Raw genomic sequence first — 16204 nt, forward strand, 5'->3', positions numbered from 1 at the left:
CTTTCTTCCTGCACCCACCCTTTGCCATTGCTTTGCCAGTAATCTTTTCTGCAGCACTTCACATGTTCAGTGGAGGTCTAGTGCTGGAAAGCAAAGATCTACATTTATGTTTGTAACTGTCACTTCCAGCTCCATCACACAAGGCAGCACAGCTCCTGAAATCCTTTGTGGAGGGGCCAGACCCTGGGGATGCTTGCTAGAGTGTCAAGGGAGATGTAGAGCAGGGTGACAGCCCCTGTCCCAGAGGATCTCAGATAAACCTCTAGATGCCCCAGCACCCCATGAGAGCTGCCACTCAGCATCTCAGTGAGGCCTTTCAGCAGGGGAACAGATACACAGGTACTTGGGGCAGATCCCTCCTGGTGCCTTGGGCTGTGGAGCTTGGGCTCTGCTGCCCTTGTCCCTTCCTTCATCTGGCTTGCAGTGCTTTTATCTGTGCTGTTTCTTTTTAAAGATTTCCAGTGACTGTGGGAATGTTTCCTGTTGCTTTAATTAGATTACACTGGAATAAATAGCAAGATGAAAGGACACGCAGCCTGGCCTGGCTTTGATTTGATCTCTTGTTTTCCACAACTGATCTAAACAACAGGAAATCCAGTGTGGAAGGAGCTCAGCTGGACTCATGTCTGTGTCCCCTGGCTCCTATGTCCCCTAGAGTGATTGCTGACCCCCTCTGTGTTTCCCCCCTTGTCCCTCTGGCTCCTGCTGTTTTAGGACAGGGTAGGATTGGCCTTGTTTCGTGGCTGCTGAAAGGAAGCTGGCACTGCCACTGGCACAGCGAAGGCTCTCTTGGTGCCCACAGAAGATGTCAGCCCTGTAGGTCGTTCAGCCAGGAGAAAAATGAGATATGAGGGAGCAGAGAAGCTGGCTGGCTGCCCCCTCTGCCCACCCACCTTGGAATCCTACATGCTCTGTCCCTGCCCCAGGCACACACAGGAGCTGCTTCAGGAACAGACCTTGGAAAACAAGTAACAGGAAACCCCCCGAAGTGTCAAACGCGCACAGTTGCTGGAAGTGGGGTGCTCTAGGCGAGGCCGCTTGCGGCAGGGAGGAGCCGGGGCACCCCACCTCGCTGGTGGAAGCTGCCCAGACCGACGCACACGCACCCACCCCATCCCGTGGGCAGCACGTCAGTGTGGCACCGCGGGTGGGAGGGGCATGCGCACCCCTCCTTGCCTTGGCACCGGGCGGCGCTGGACCTCCGAGCCAGCAGGGGGCTCACCGCGGCGCGGCCGCCTCGCTCGCGTATATCACAGGCGGCCCGGAAACTGCGGTCCTTTCCTGGCAGAGCGCAGCCATGGTGAGTACGTGGGATGGCCGCTCATCTCCGCCATCCGCTGCCATCCACCACTCGCCGCGGTGTGCGGCCGCTCCCGCTGCGTCGAGGGCCGCAGGAGGAAGCCCTTTGCCAGGGCCGAGGGGAACGGAGAGCTCGAGGGGGCCGAGGAGGGCCGGCTGGGGGGCCGGGCCGGGCCGGGCCGGGCCTGGCGGCGGCCCCTAACATATCCTCTTCCGCTCTGTAGGCTCGCGGCCCCAAGAAGCACCTGAAGCGCGTGGCTGCGCCCAAACACTGGATGCTGGACAAGCTGACCGGCGTCTTTGTGAGTGCGGGACGGGGACGGAGGTGGGGATGGGGTGAGTCTGGGTCCGGACTGCCCGGAGCAGCAGCCTTCCCCGCTCTGCAGGCCCAGGCAGCTTCGCAGCCTCACCAGCAGGTGTTCGGGTGTGTAACGTTCTTCTCCTGGGGACAGCTGGTGGAGCTCTTGGTCTTGAGGATACTTTAGAAAGCTTCTGTTTGCAGGCACCCCGTCCATCGACAGGCCCTCACAAACTGAGGGAGTGCCTTCCGCTCATCATCTTCCTGCGAAACAGGCTGAAGTATGCCCTGACAGGAGATGAGGTCAAGAAGATTTGCATGCAGAGATTCATCAAGATAGATGGCAAAGTCCGCACAGACATCACCTACCCCGCGGGCTTCATGGGTGAGTGAGGAAGGCTGGTGCTGGTTTCTCAGGCAGTTCTGCTGCAGTGCTGGAGGAATGTTTTGTGAGGCTAGCATGATTGGGAAGAAAAGATGTTTTCCTGGTGTAGTTGAAGAAAAGATAAGTACTTGTTACTTAGTTTAGAGTTATGTATTGCTGTGAATCCTAAAGCCAGATATCTGCAGCCTGTAATTCTCTCCTTGCATAATTGTAAACTGCTGTGCAGGCTTCAACCTTCAGCAGGTTTTGCCCATTTGCAGTGTGTCACAGTTAAAGGTGTGAGCCTGTGGTCAAGGGGAGGTACCTCATCATTCACACCTGAAGTGTTGTTCAGCAGTCCCTAGTTCTTTTTTAAACGTGAGCTTTGTGCTGAGTTAGTGTTGGGTACTATAGCTGATAACAGCCTCTCTGTTCTTTCCTACTCTGAACTCAGATGTCATCAGCATTGAGAAGACAGGCGAGCATTTCCGCTTGGTGTACGATACCAAGGGCCGCTTTGCTGTTCACCGCATCACAGCTGAGGAGGCCAAGGTGAGGGGCTTCAGCTTGGGGTAAGCATGGGCTCAGCTGGGTTTGGTTGGGACAGTATTTCTTTGGTAACTCCTGAGTCGGAGCTGTTGTGTCTCTTCCCTGAGACCTAAATCCGTGCCACCCTTCAGAAGCTCAGGGCCTTTGGGGTTGGGGTATGACACCTTTGGCAGGGGGCAATCTTTTGGTGGCATCAAAGCAGCTCCTAGATTACTGTAGGTGCATTGTCTGGTGCTTGTGTTGACCATGTTGGCATGGGTTGGGTTATCTTAACAGGGAGCCTGGGGATGGGTATGGTCTTGCTGTATGTGGTGAGCCTTAGCATAGGGCTGTGGTCAGAAACATGGTAGTACCTGTGGTCCAAAAGCCTTGAACTCCTTCCTGGATTTATTATGGAAGTGTTTTACAGAATTGCTGTCTGGCTCTTGGAAGCAACTCTTCGGACATGTTTCCTTAGCCTGAGCATGTTGGTGTTGTTAAGCTGCAAGTCTGCACCCTCCTTTGCAATGTCCTTCCTAAGGACAGGCTGTGCAGGCACATAGGGATGCTGAGGGAAGAGCTGGCTGTGCTGTAGTTGGATATGGTGTGCCTAGGAGGCTTCTCAGTTTTTACTTCTGTCTATCACTTAATTTGACCCATGAGTCCCAAAGTGGCTGTGAAGGAGTCAAGGGTGAAAGCAGGGGAAACCAAGATACACTAAAGGAGGAATACAGATCTGTCTTAAGTCAGATGCTGCTGCCTCTGCTGTGTGACTATGGGCTTTGGAGCAAAATGGCTGGGAAAGTTCAGCTAGTGTTTATGAGGAGCCCTGGGTGGGCAGCTGTTCCAAAAGCACAGGTGTGTTCCAGTGGGGCTGTAGCATAGGTGCATGGCAGCCCTATGAGAGGTGTTGCTGGGGCAGTAATCTGGGAGGTCACTGCCTGAGCTCCTGTTGTGAGCCCTGGAGTGTCTGCGTATTTCGCTTGGGGGTCTGGGGCCTGCTGTGGCTGGCAGCTCTGGGGGCAAGGGTGCCTTGGTACGTGGTGCTGCTCACCGTTCCAGATGTATTGGGGTTTGTTTACAGTACAAGCTGTGCAAGGTGAGGAAGATCTTCGTGGGGACCAAAGGAATCCCTCATCTGGTCACCCATGATGCCCGCACCATCCGCTACCCAGATCCCCTCATCAAGGTGAACGATACAGTCCAGATTGACCTGGAGACGGGCAAGATCACAGATTTCATAAAGTTTGACACAGGTAGGTCTTGCTTCTCATGTAAAACGCTGCTTTTGCCCACTGGAGAGCACTGTGGAAGTTAAATACAGATGCCAGATGTCTTTGCTTTAGAGAGGCAGTGGTGGCAGCCTTGGGAAAGGAGCTGTTTGTTTCGGGCATCTCTGCCTGGAGCTGCAGCAGAGATTTTTCTGCTGGCATTGGGAGTCATTTGGCATAGGAACTTTGAGGACTGTGAGAGCAATGAGGCACCAGGTAGAGGCAGCTAACTAGTGGAGAGGTTGCTTGAGCCTGGCTCTCGTGGAGCTGTGAGCAGAAAGCTCTGGGCAGCCACAGGGAGGTGCTCTTCACTGTGGGAGAAAATTTCAGTTGCAGAGCCAAGAGCAGTACAATGACAAATGACATGGGAATGCCTCCTTGGTGCTGATGCAACTGAGAAGGTGTCAGGGAACACTTGGTCTGTACCTTGTGACCAGAGAGCTGTTTGGCTGCTTTGTCCTTGCCTCTGTGCTTGGGAAGATCATGGAATAGAGCTCCTAGAAGCTCTGTTAAAGTACAGGGAGGTGATTCAAGAAGGCCAGCATGGCTTCACCAAGGGCAAGTCCTGTCTGACCAACCAATTTGCTTTCTACATTGGTGTGGCTACCTTAATGGACAAGGAAAGACCAATGGATGTCATCTGTCTGGGCTTCTGTAAAGCCTTTGACACAGTCCCCAACAACATTCTTCTCTGTAAACGGGAGAGGTGTGAATTTGGTGGGTGGACTGTTCAGTGGATAAGGAATTGGTTGCATGATTGCATACAAAGGGCAGTGGTCAATGGCTTAATGTCCAGATGGAGACAGGGTGATGAGTGGTGTCCCTCCAGGGTCTGTATTGGGACTGGTGCAGTTCAGTATCTTCATCAGGGGTACAGACAGCAAGATAGAGTGCACCTTCAGCAGGTTTGCAGATGATACCAAGCTGAGTGGTGTGATTGATCAAGACAAGGACAGGATGTCATCCTTGGGGCTGCTGGTGGATGAGGAGTTGGACATGAGTCAGCAGTGTGCATTTGCAGCCCAGAAGCCCAATGGCATCCTGGGCTGCATCAAAAGAAATGTGGCCATCTGTTTGAGAGAGGTGATTTCTGCCATCCTGCTCTGGTGAGACCTCATCTGGTGTACTGTGTCCAGCTCTGGAGCCCTCAATAGAGGAAGGACATGGACCTGCTGGAGCAGGTCAAGAGGAGGGCCATGAAGATGGTCAGAGGGCTGGAGCACTTCTCCTACAAGGAGAGGCTGAGAGATGGGCTGTTCAGCCTGGAAAAGAGAAGGCTCCAGGGAGATCTTAGAGCAGCCATCCAGTATCTGAAGGGGGCTGGCCTACAGGAAGGCCGGGGAGGGACTGTTTAGAGGGGCCTGTGGTGATAGGATGAGGGGCAGTGGTTTGAAACTGGAGCAGAGTAGATTTAGGTTGGATGCAAGGGGGAAGTTTTTCACAGTGGTGGTGAAATACTGGAACAGATTGCCCAGGGATGTGTTTGAGACCCCATCCCTGGAGACGTTCAAGGTCAAGCTTGATGAGGCCCTGAGCAACCTGATGCAGTTGGAGAGTCCCAGCTGAGTGGAAGGGTGCTGGACAAGATGACCTCTGAGGGTCCCTTTCCAACCTGTGATTCTGTGTGTGCCAGGGTTTCTGTGGGATATGTCTCTAGGTGCTGTGGTGGTTGGGCCAACGTGAACTGTGCCCCTGCTTTTCTCCAGCGGTGCTCCTCAAAGACTCCAAGTTGGAAGGGCTTCACCATAGCACACCATGCCAGTTTTTTTTTTTTCACACCCATCTTCCTTCCTCCCCCAGGAAACCTGTGCATGGTGACAGGTGGTGCCAACTTGGGCCGTATTGGTGTGATCACCAACCGGGAGAGACACCCTGGGTCATTTGATGTGGTTCACGTGAAGGATGCCAATGGCAACAGCTTTGCCACCAGGCTTTCCAACATCTTTGTTATTGGCAAAGTAAGTAAGCCTGGATGGATGGGCATGAGGTGGGTGGGTTCTCCCCTGTTATTGGGGGCTGCTGGCTGAAGGAAAGGGGTGTTGGTGTCTTTTTGTAGCCACCTGCCTTCCCACCCAGTGAAACTCCAGTGCTCACACTAGTTGTGACTCTTCTTATGGTTCTGTCCACTTTAAGCTCATGGTTCTGGGAAGGGGAAGCATCCCTAAGTAAAGGAACAGGGATGTTTTCAAGAAGCAGCCCCATGGTGGTGTTTGGGGTTTTTTGTGTTTGTTTGTTTTTTTGTAACCTAAGAGCTGGGAGCTGAGCAGTGCTCAGAATTTGTTGGGACCTGGGCAGCTGCTGTGAGAGTGCCTTCCCCCACAATGCCTCTGCTGTGTTGCCATCCCCAAGGGCCTTTTCTGCCCAGGTTGGAAAGGGGTGGTGGCTCAGTTTGGTTGAAGTGCATTTTTCATGGCCATGACTGAAAGAGACAGATGTGGACTTGGCCCTTTTGTAAGGGACTTCAGCTGGGCCAATGCCACAGCCATGTGTGCATGGCCTGGCATGGGCAGAGGCTGACTTCTGCTGCTTATCCCTTTCTGGGAGTGCTGCTTTTCCCTTTCTGAGAGGGAGAGTTCTGCCCCTCTCTGGGTTTCCTGATGTGAAGTGGCTTTTTCTTTGCTGCAGGGCAACAAGGCATGGATCTCCCTGCCCCGTGGAAAGGGCATCCGCCTGACGATTGCTGAGGAGAGAGACAAGAGACTGGCGGCCAAGCAGAGCAGCGGCTAACTCCAGCTCAGGCTGGCAGTGCTCCTGGCAGTGTGTTAATTAAACCGTTTACCAAATGGCTGTGTGAATGGCTGGGGAGAGTCCCAGGGCTGGGGTGAGCTGCGCTGTGAAGCCACACTCCGCTCTCGGGTAGGTTCTGCTGATCTGGGGAGACTCCTGGCAACCTGAGCAGCTGCCAGAACCACCTTCCAGAAAGGCTGGGAGGAGTGTAGTGCTGGGAGAACCTCTAGGCTGATGTGTCCCCAGGAAGCTGGTGGCATCCCAGGGACATGCTTAGAGGAGTAGGGGAGTGGGAGAAGCCAGCTGGGTTCTCCCTGGGGACAGTGGTGCCAGACAGGCCTGAGGCTCTTGGGGATGTTCCCCAGCTGTGGGACTGAGCAGAGAGGAGGCTCTGTGACAAGTGCAGGGGTGGATGGTGGAGAGGGTTTGGTACTTGAGCCCAGCTGTGGTGGCTGCTTACTGGGGAGGTCCCCCATGTGCTGCTGCTCTTTTCATTCTCTTCTTTAATATTTTTTTCTTTATCCATCTCTCTCCCACTGCCCATCACAGTTGGTGTTTTTTCCTCCAATGCTGGCTTTTGCTCTCCCTTTTTTTTTTTTTCCTGTTCTGTCATGGTGCCTGTGTCTGTAATTCCTGCATCCTCTTTTTTTATCTCTTCTATCCCTTTGTTCTGCCTCCTGGCCATTCCTTGCTCGGTCTCTGTCCTGTTCCCCATCCCTCACTGTGTTTCTCTGTCCTTGCCTTCCCCCTCAGTTTTTTTCCTTTTGTTTTCAGTGTCTCTGTCCTGTAGCCCAGTGCTTTTTTTTTTCCTCTTTCTCCATCTATTTCTCCTGCTGTCCATCCAACGCTTTCCCCTTCCATATGTCATACTCCTGTCTATTTTTTTCCCATCTTTTACTTTGTCCTCCCTTCCTGTCCCTTTTTCCTCTATCATTGTATTTCTCCTTGTCCATGTCTTTCACAATATATCCTGCTCTTTGTCCTTCTCCCCAGTCTCTGTTTCCCATCCTTTTTCCTGTTTTCTTTTTCTCTTTTCCTTCTCTCCCAGTGCTTCTTTCTCCACCTCTGGCCCAGTTCCCTGCCCCATTTGTCTTCTTACTCTTCCCATGTCCTGCTTCCTCTCCCCCTTTTTTCTGTCTTGCTGCTGCTTTTTGCTATAGGTCCCTGTCCAGGCAGCTCTCCTTTTCTCCCTTTCTCTCCTCTGTTCCGATCCCTGGCTTTTTTGCTGTCTCTGGCCTCTAGCCCCTTGCTTCTTTCTTCTTTTTCCCCCTCATTCCCTGTTCTTGATTTCTCTGACCTTTTATTTCTCACTCTGCTACTCAGTTTTCTCCCTTGTCTGTCTTTTTCTGGTCCTCTGTCCCACTCACTATCGCTGTATTAAGTATGTCTGTGTCCACAGGCTGAGTGTCTTTCTGCTCTGGAAGGTGCAGTAGTGAGAGCCTCAGCAGGGCAGGTGAAGGGCTGTAGGTGCAGTGGGTCATGGGTGTGGACAGAACAACAAAAATACCCTGGAAAAAGATATTACGGAAAAGCAAAAACCCCAATTTGGGGTGAAATAGTGGGAGGTTGAGGAAGAGGAACTCACTCCATGTGAGTTGACTGCTGTGGATTATTCTGATCGACTCCAACCATTACCTAACTCTACCAAGGCTACTGCTAAGCCATCTTCACTTAGTACAACACCTGGAGGGAAGGAGATTTGGTTTCATGGAACATAAAGGTGATCTGCAGCATTATATAGGAGGAAGTCTCCAAAGAGCATGAGCTCTTCCAGAGGTAAGATGCAGTCCCTGATTCATAGTATGGTTTTACTGCCTGAAGTCTTTCAGGTAGGGTTTTTTTTTTTTCTCTCATGGAAATGGGTAATGAAAAATAATATATTTTCCCAGATTTGTTACCATTAAACTTTATTAGAGGAGAACGTGTCTTCCAACCAAGGTTGAGGAAGCCAGTTCATACAGGTTCTCTCTGGCTACAAACCAGCCAAGGTTAAGTTCTTGCTGAGTATCATGGGTCCACAGTATTTCGGCTTTTCTCTGTGAGTGTATATTGCTCTTGGATTAACTTCCAATTAGAATTTTCTGAAACAATGGCAGTGTAACAAATCTCAGAACCCTGGAAAGGCCAGCGACTGCTCTCTGCACTGGAGCCAGATAGGGAAATATATTTCTGCAGTGGAAACGCCTCCTCTGGACTAGCCCTGATGGGTGCAGGGAAAGCTGAGGTCCTTGCTGCACTGCCAGTGGTTCTTCAAAAGGAAACCATTCTCCATTTCAGCAGGGGGTGGTCTTGGTCAGAGGCAGTTGTGTAGCACTGGGCACAGCGATTTGCCTGGTATCTTGATTGCCCAGATCCTGGTGCAGCTGTTGCCTTGTAGTCTTGATAATGGCCAAAACAACTGGGGTTCAACTTACAGAAACCTTTGACACCGGAGCAAGGCTGACAACTGGATTTCTACCTGCACGGTATTTATGCTGTGTTGCTAGCTGAAAATAGGTTGTAGGCCAGGAGATCTTCGGAGGATGTGAAATAAAGCAAGAGTGTTGAAATGAAGTGAAAGCAGCAGGCAAAGGAGCTGAGCTGCTTACCCCATACAGTGGCAGCAGACGGCTCATCCCACCTACCAAGTGCTGCTGGTCATAAGGAGCAGAGGTGCTGCTGCACAGTGAGGGTGGCACTTCCCATGCTCTGTGATCATCTGCTGAGGAGCTGGAATACATTACCAGTGTACTTCTTTGTCCCTGTGCCATCTGTGTTGGCTTGGCATGCTGGTGGTAAGTAGCATGGTACAGGGTCCATCCTGTCGGTGAGCAGCCTCACACGGCCCTGCCTGGGGAACAGCGCACGCACAGAGCGTAGCTCTAGAGCGTCGCATGTCCGGGATCGCCGTGCCGTTCGTGCTCAGTGCTGCCGCCCGGTGTTTACCTGTCGGTACTGCAGTTCTGCAGCGGCGTGTGCAAAGTACGGTGAGTGGCTCCGCCCTGTTACATAGAATCGGAGAAATTTCTTGGAATTAGACTGCTCTGAGCGAGCTGTGGTGCTTCAGCTCCACTTCCTCCTCCCCAGTTTCTAGGCTCAGAATAATTAGGTTCAACCCGTGGTAGCTTAGGCTGCTTAAACATTGTATCTGAAGTCTTTCTGAGCAGATGTGGCTTTACCAAGTAAGATTTCTTGCTCAGGATGCTAGGGTTTTTAGCGGCCTTTCAAGCATCTATTTTTTTTTTTTTTAAAAAAAAAGGTGATTCTAGGATCTGGTATCCTGATTCATTCAAGCTGCTTTGGATGGCTGTGGGCTTGGGCTTTCGTTGACAGATGGGGAGAAGTAAAAGCTAGTAGTTTCAGGAAGAGCTTTCAACTGACTTAAAAGCCCAGTGTTCCACTTACACTTACAGTTTGGAACTGACTAAGCTCCATTCTGATGTTTGAAATTCGGCTGCTGAAAAAGGAAGTTCTATGCAGACGAAATGGTAGAGACTGCATGCGGCAATCACTGGCCAGCAGATGGCGCACACACCTCAAAACAGAGCAACCTTGGGTTGGTCGAAACGAAAATCCAAATAGGGTAAATTTAAAAAAATAAACACCAAAAAAATCGCCTCCCAACGAAGCAACCAACCAACACACCAACAACCAACCAAACGAAACCTTCCCAAACAACAAAAGAATTCCACTACACAACCCCCCAGACAAACCCAAACTAACAGTTCGGTATCCTGAACGTAAGCTGTTTAAGAACTTAACGTACAGTGTGTAGAAATCCAGTTACAGCCATCAAATTACTCAAAAAAACCCCAAACCAAACCCCCCCCAAACCCAAACCAAACAACAGAACAAAACAAAACAACCCCCCCCCCCAAAAAACCCCAAAACAACACACCAACAAAAAAACTGTTCACCAAACCCACACAAACACCACCCCCACCCCAACAAAACCCCCCACACTCCAGCTCCAAACTTCCCTTCTTCCTAAAATGGAAGCAGCAAAGACTGTCTAGATATAGGAAACAGAGTTCCTCAGTCCACTCTGAGAAGCCCAAAGCCTACTAGCCAGTTTCAATTCAGTCATGACTTTGCATTGAGAGGGTGACTGGAATAGACACCAAAGAGTCTGCAACCCCATCAATACTATGATTTCCCTTCATCCTTTTGTAGAGGTAGCATTCAAGAAACCAAAAAGAAGCTGGCAACTTGTTTCATTACCTGATGGTTGCTGTGTGCTATAATAGTTCTCTCACACACCACCACATGTTGCAGATTTATTCCATGCTGTTCCTCTTGATTTTATGTAACTGCCTAGGGAAAAGAATGCAGCAGGAAATCATACAGGGGCATCAATTCCAAGCAGTCCACCTCTTTTTTTTTTTTTTTAAACATGCACTTGTGCAAAGGAAGTTAACTGATGTTTTGCCATTTACTTGCAAGTAAAAACCATCAGTCATGTTTTCCTGGAACATGACATGCAGCTATTAAGTTAAACTTTCTTTGGAACTATGCCTTTATAAAATTAGGAGACCAAAGATAAATGACTGCTCCCCACCCCTCTCCACCCCACCCCAAAAAAAAAAAAAAAAAAAGAAGTAGCAGCTCACCTACCCCCATACACTAATTTATCAGCAGAGTAACAGAAACAAAATATACACCAACACAACACAAAAAAGGTCAATTTGTTGCTGCAATTAATTTTTCTTCACTGATAAGGCCACAACACTGGAGATTATTTTCCCCAATATTTTCAGGCCAGCTTCTACGGAAGTCCATACAGAAGCTGCTGTGAACACCTGCTGCTTCCAGTGCATGTGGAAGAAGTCATCATTTAAAGATAAACTGCTAGATACACCTCAAACTTGACTTAATACAAAGTCATATTGGGATTTAATTCCCTTTAGCTCAAGATAATTTTTTTTTTTAAATTTTGGGTGAATTTTATATCACTGGGGAAAAAACCAAACAAAACAGCAGGGAGAAGTGCAATGTAATAATTCATTGTGCTGTAGTTTATGACTAAATATAAAACCAGGTACAGCTGAGTTTTACCCAAGGGAGAAAAATGCAAGTATTTATAAAGGTCTGGAGGTGTTGTGTTTATTTACGTACCCTCTGATGGTGGCATTGATACTCTTTCTGTAGATAAGCTGTATGGAGAAACAGTCTACACATGCACTGTGAAAAACCTCACTGCAAAAATAATTGCTAATTTTCTTAAGGTTCTGTTAAAGCAGGAGTGGAGCAGCCGGCATGGGGAGGGTTCTCCTGGGCTGGCCCCAGCAGATGGCACTGCGGCTCCAGAGGAGGGGCAGGAGCCGTACAGCTGCTTCCTTACATCAGCTATCAGGGTGAGAGCATAATAACGCCTCCTGAAAGACTGATAGGATAGTCTGAAGACTGAAAGATTCCCTGAGAGGAGGTTTTTCTCAATATCTTTTCTAATTAGGCCTGCTTCCTCTAAAGTACAGCAAAAACTACCAGAAGTAATAACAAAATCCAGAGGGTTCTCACACGTATCAGATGAAAACACGCTGTGTTGCGAGCAATATTCCTTCACAGTTACTTCCTTTTCTCCATGCCTGCATTCACATCCATAAACCTAATCACGTGCATATATTTCTGTAACAGCCTGGAGATAAGGTAATCTTTTAAATCCTTTTTCATTTATTTTATTAACAAATTAAGCTGCCTTATTTTTCTTAATCAGGAGACTAATATGAGCACAGCTAACGTGTGCATGTTCTATCAACTCCATTTAGCCGGCTGCAAAATCACCAAATGAGAGCCTCCCTATGCTATCTTGCTGCAAACATTTAAAATGTGGCAGAACTTTTAAAAAAAATGCTTTGCAGTTTTGAGCAGATCCCCATTCTTACCTGTAAAGCAAGATTTTAATAAAGGCCCTGGCACATCAACCTGTCAGCTGGTGCGTTTTTTCCATCTTTCTTCTCCACACGATAATTTACAGGTGGAATTGTCAAGCTTAACCATCAATTTCCTCCCTCCAAGACGAAATCTTCAGCTGTTATTAGACTTTGCCCATCACTACCAACTTCATTTCAAAGTAGCTGACTCAATTAACTACATCTTCCCAGAATGTTTGCCAGACAAATACCAAGCAGTCTTTATGCAAATCTACTGCAGACGACTATTTTCCTGCCTTGAAACATACCTCCAGGTAAATACACATTTTTGCTCTACAAAGATAAAGTATTTTTTTCCACCAAACTAGCTCTATTTTAGTACTGGCCTGCAGGAATGCATCTATTGTACAGTTTACTGAGAAATTAAATTAGTGCTAGCTTGACAGTAACTGCAAAAAAAAAAAAAAAAAACCACTGTAGCAGCAGATGCATTATGGATACAACTGCACACACACAAAAAAGATCTTAAGTGATCACATTCAACTGGGCAATTTTAAGCTACTTTGTCTCATCTGAAACACATCAAAGTGACATGTTTTCACAGTCAACTCTTAATTATTGTCTTTTGCAGACCTGTTGATAAAGCCTGCAGGAATTCTAATTAGCTGTGTTTCTGCAGCATTGCTTGTTCTGTGTATACCACTGTTCTCAGCATGGGCTCTCCTCTTGCAGCTTGCTCAGTCAAGGATGAATACATCCACTGGCATCTTGGCTTTGATCCAAGTTAAAAAACCTGTAGCATTTATTTGTTGCTTTAATCGCCTATTTCTTCATCCCCCTCTAATTTTCTAGATCTGGCTGGCTATATTCAGAGAGCAACAGAAAATCTGACTTCCTTAAAAATCAGAAAACTGTTCTTCTGTAATTATAAATAATAAAAAAAGGGGAAAATGAATAATAGTAATAAAGTGGCAGTAATAAAGTAACAGTAAAATAGAAAGGAATAAAAAGCAAAAGGCATTAAAAGTAATGATTTTAGATATTCAGACTTAACATGAACAGGGAGAATGCTAATGAGATGTTAAAGCACTACTTTCATCTGCTTTGTGCAATGAATTCTCTCCCAAAGAAAGAGGTTTTATTATATTGATATTTATATTTTTAATCTCTTCTTAGACTGAAGAAGTACTTAGCAGTATAAGTCTGCTGGATGTCATACATGAAATGAACTTTCTGATTGTTTTTGTGATCTGCTGCAGTAAGAGTCAGTGATGGATGCTGGTTGTGAAGCAAAAAATTCAACACTTCTATTTAATTCTCCTTCCTGCACTCACTTCCACAAGGTTTTTAGTCCAAAGACGAGATATTTATTTAAGTAATACTAGCGATTAAAAACATCAACAAAACAGTTTTCCAGGGAGGCTGTGGATACCTGCTCCTTGGAGGTGTTCAAGGCCAGGTTGGGTGAAGCCTTGAGAAACCTGGCCTAGTGGAAGGTGTCTCTGCTCATGGTTGGAGGCTGGGGGTTGGAACTAGATGATCTTTGAGGTTCCTTACAACCCAACCGATTCTATGAATCTATGACACAACCAAACAACCCCAAGCCTACAAGGGTGGGTTGTGGAGTCTCTGTCTCTGGAGATATTCCATACCTGTCTGAATGCATTCCAATGTGATCTGGTATAGGTGATCCTGCTCTGGCAGGGGGCTTGGACTGGATGATCTTTCGAGGTCCCTTCCAGCTCCTAATTCTGTGATTCTGTGAAAAATCAGAACAGAAGAATGGAACTTGGATAATAAAACCCACCTACCAGTGACTTAACAACTTGCTAAACAGGTGAGGCAAGAATAGTGCTTTCAGTGTAAAATCTACTTTGACACTGATTTTGAAAGTAAGTTTAAGTTTGTAAGAGTGTTTATAACGAATTGAAATAGACATTACAGTTTGGATACAGAAAACACTTCTCAACAAAGCACTGACAGAATAATCCTGTAGGGTGGAGGGTCTCGTTCCCAAGCAGGTATTCTGCAGTACACTGACTAACAGAAATACACAGAAGTTAAAGATTTCAAATGGAATGCAAACAGTTCTACTGCTGTCCAGTGCCTCAACATAGCCTAGAGCAGGAGTCAGGAAAAGGCTTAGGGTTTACCAAATCACCACATGACAAATCCTTGTTGACTTTGTGTCTCTTAAAGTCAGCAGACCTAAGGTGCTATCAGTATAATTTCTGTTAAATGAATTCCTGTGCAGCCCTGTTAAGTCTTGTTTTCACAAAGATGAAATCACATGATGTAAACCACTGTTTTTACACACACCAGAGGATGTGATTAATGGGATTACCTTTCTAACTCATGGTAACAGCACACCAGAAAACCAGTCACAAGTCTTCATAATTAGCTAACAGGTTTAAGCTTATGGCAGCCAATGAATCCTAAAAGACATGAAATATAAACTGGGTTAAGGCTTTTCTAGTGGTTTGGGTTTTTTGGAAGGGTTGGGTTTTTCATGTTTGGTTGAAGATTTCTGCAAGTAGACATAACAAAATGTAAATATTTTTCCATTATTCAGGAGTTACTATCCAGACCTGGCTGTGCTTTTGCTAGTTTTTCACTTACTTTTCTCTTTCAAAAAGAGTATGAGGACAAACCCCAGAAACTTGTTCAGCAGAAGTTTCTTTTGGAAAATTTCCTTCAAGAGAGAGCAGCAGCTGATGATGTGGTCAAAGCCCTCCAGGTAGCAGTTGCACAAAGCCTGAGCCAATCCTTGTTGAAGCTACATGGAGCTATGCTTCACTCTATAGAGTGTGTATACCTGTAACTTAGCACTGAGGAAGCTTTGGATATCCAACACATGGATATCCTGGAATTTATGAAATACATTGAGCAGGAAGTTGGAAGACAGTATGTTCATGTGACACAATATATATTCTTTGACATAGAACATGACTAAGCTCACATAACAGACTCATGTTCTGAGCATTTCCTTGCACAACTCTGCATAACAGGAGTACCTCAGAGGCAGATGACTGAGCTTCTAATCATATTTTCCCTTGGAAATTAGCCCCTTCGCTCTCCAGCTGTGCTTTAATGCAACAGTAATTTACTTAGCAAAGCTTCCTAAAGCCTAATGGTTTAGCCAATTGGAAACACAGCAAGCTGACAAAACCCAGCAACTCATTTTGAGAAGTTTTCTGAGGTGCTGAGCTAATATTTGCACTATGCACTCACAAGGTAAGGTATTTCTATAACTACTGTGATCTAGGGTATCTGAGATCTACCCTACTTTATGCTGCAACAGCTGCTGGGCTTTAAAACTCTCATATTTTCCATAATGCTAGAGGGAGAAAAGCCACTAAGGCAAGTAATGTGAACAGGAGAATCGTATTAGGCAAGGAGCTGAAAGTCTCTGTATCAAGCAGAATACTGTTTAACCTTCCAGTTTACCTTAGAATCACAACCACTACAGAGATGCTGAATGAGTACATGCACTGCTGTCATGGGGAACAACAGCAGGACTACTCCAAATGAATAATATGCTCAAATTGCTAATTACCAAAAACCATTAGAAAAATTACAGCCTTCAAGTATATAAAACGTGGCTTTCCACCAAACTCAGGGAAAAAAAAAAAGTCACTATGTGAAATTGTTCATCTCTCCTGCTATGTTACTTGTACACATAGTAGCAATGATTTATGGTCCAGCTGTGTGACAGACAACTCTGCCTTTATGTCAAGCTCTCTAGGACACCTTTTTCATAAAAGTGAAGAGTGATTTAGCTGCATGAGTTCCATTAACATTAATGGGTGTCACATGGCTAAATCCCAGTGCCCCACTCTAAAAATTTTATATCTCTGTCTGTGTAATT

At 47.0% G+C, this 16204-nt stretch overlaps 1 protein-coding gene across 1 annotated transcript; it reads left to right on the plus strand.

The window, feature by feature from the left end:
• Positions 1 to 1267: 1267 nt before the first annotated feature.
• RPS4X (ribosomal protein S4 X-linked) lies at positions 1268 to 6534 on the plus strand. Its single transcript, XM_054388881.1, has 7 exons — positions 1268 to 1300; positions 1524 to 1601; positions 1802 to 1982; positions 2416 to 2513; positions 3574 to 3745; positions 5561 to 5718; positions 6386 to 6534. The coding sequence occupies exons 1-7, from the start codon at positions 1298 to 1300 to the stop codon at positions 6485 to 6487; spliced, it is 792 nt and encodes a 263-aa protein (XP_054244856.1). The 5' UTR covers positions 1268 to 1297; the 3' UTR covers positions 6488 to 6534.
• The last annotated feature ends 9670 nt before the right edge of the window (positions 6535 to 16204 follow it).

This window comes from Indicator indicator, chromosome 17, assembly GCF_027791375.1.
Source record: "Indicator indicator isolate 239-I01 chromosome 17, UM_Iind_1.1, whole genome shotgun sequence".
NCBI lineage: Eukaryota > Metazoa > Chordata > Aves > Piciformes > Indicatoridae > Indicator > Indicator indicator.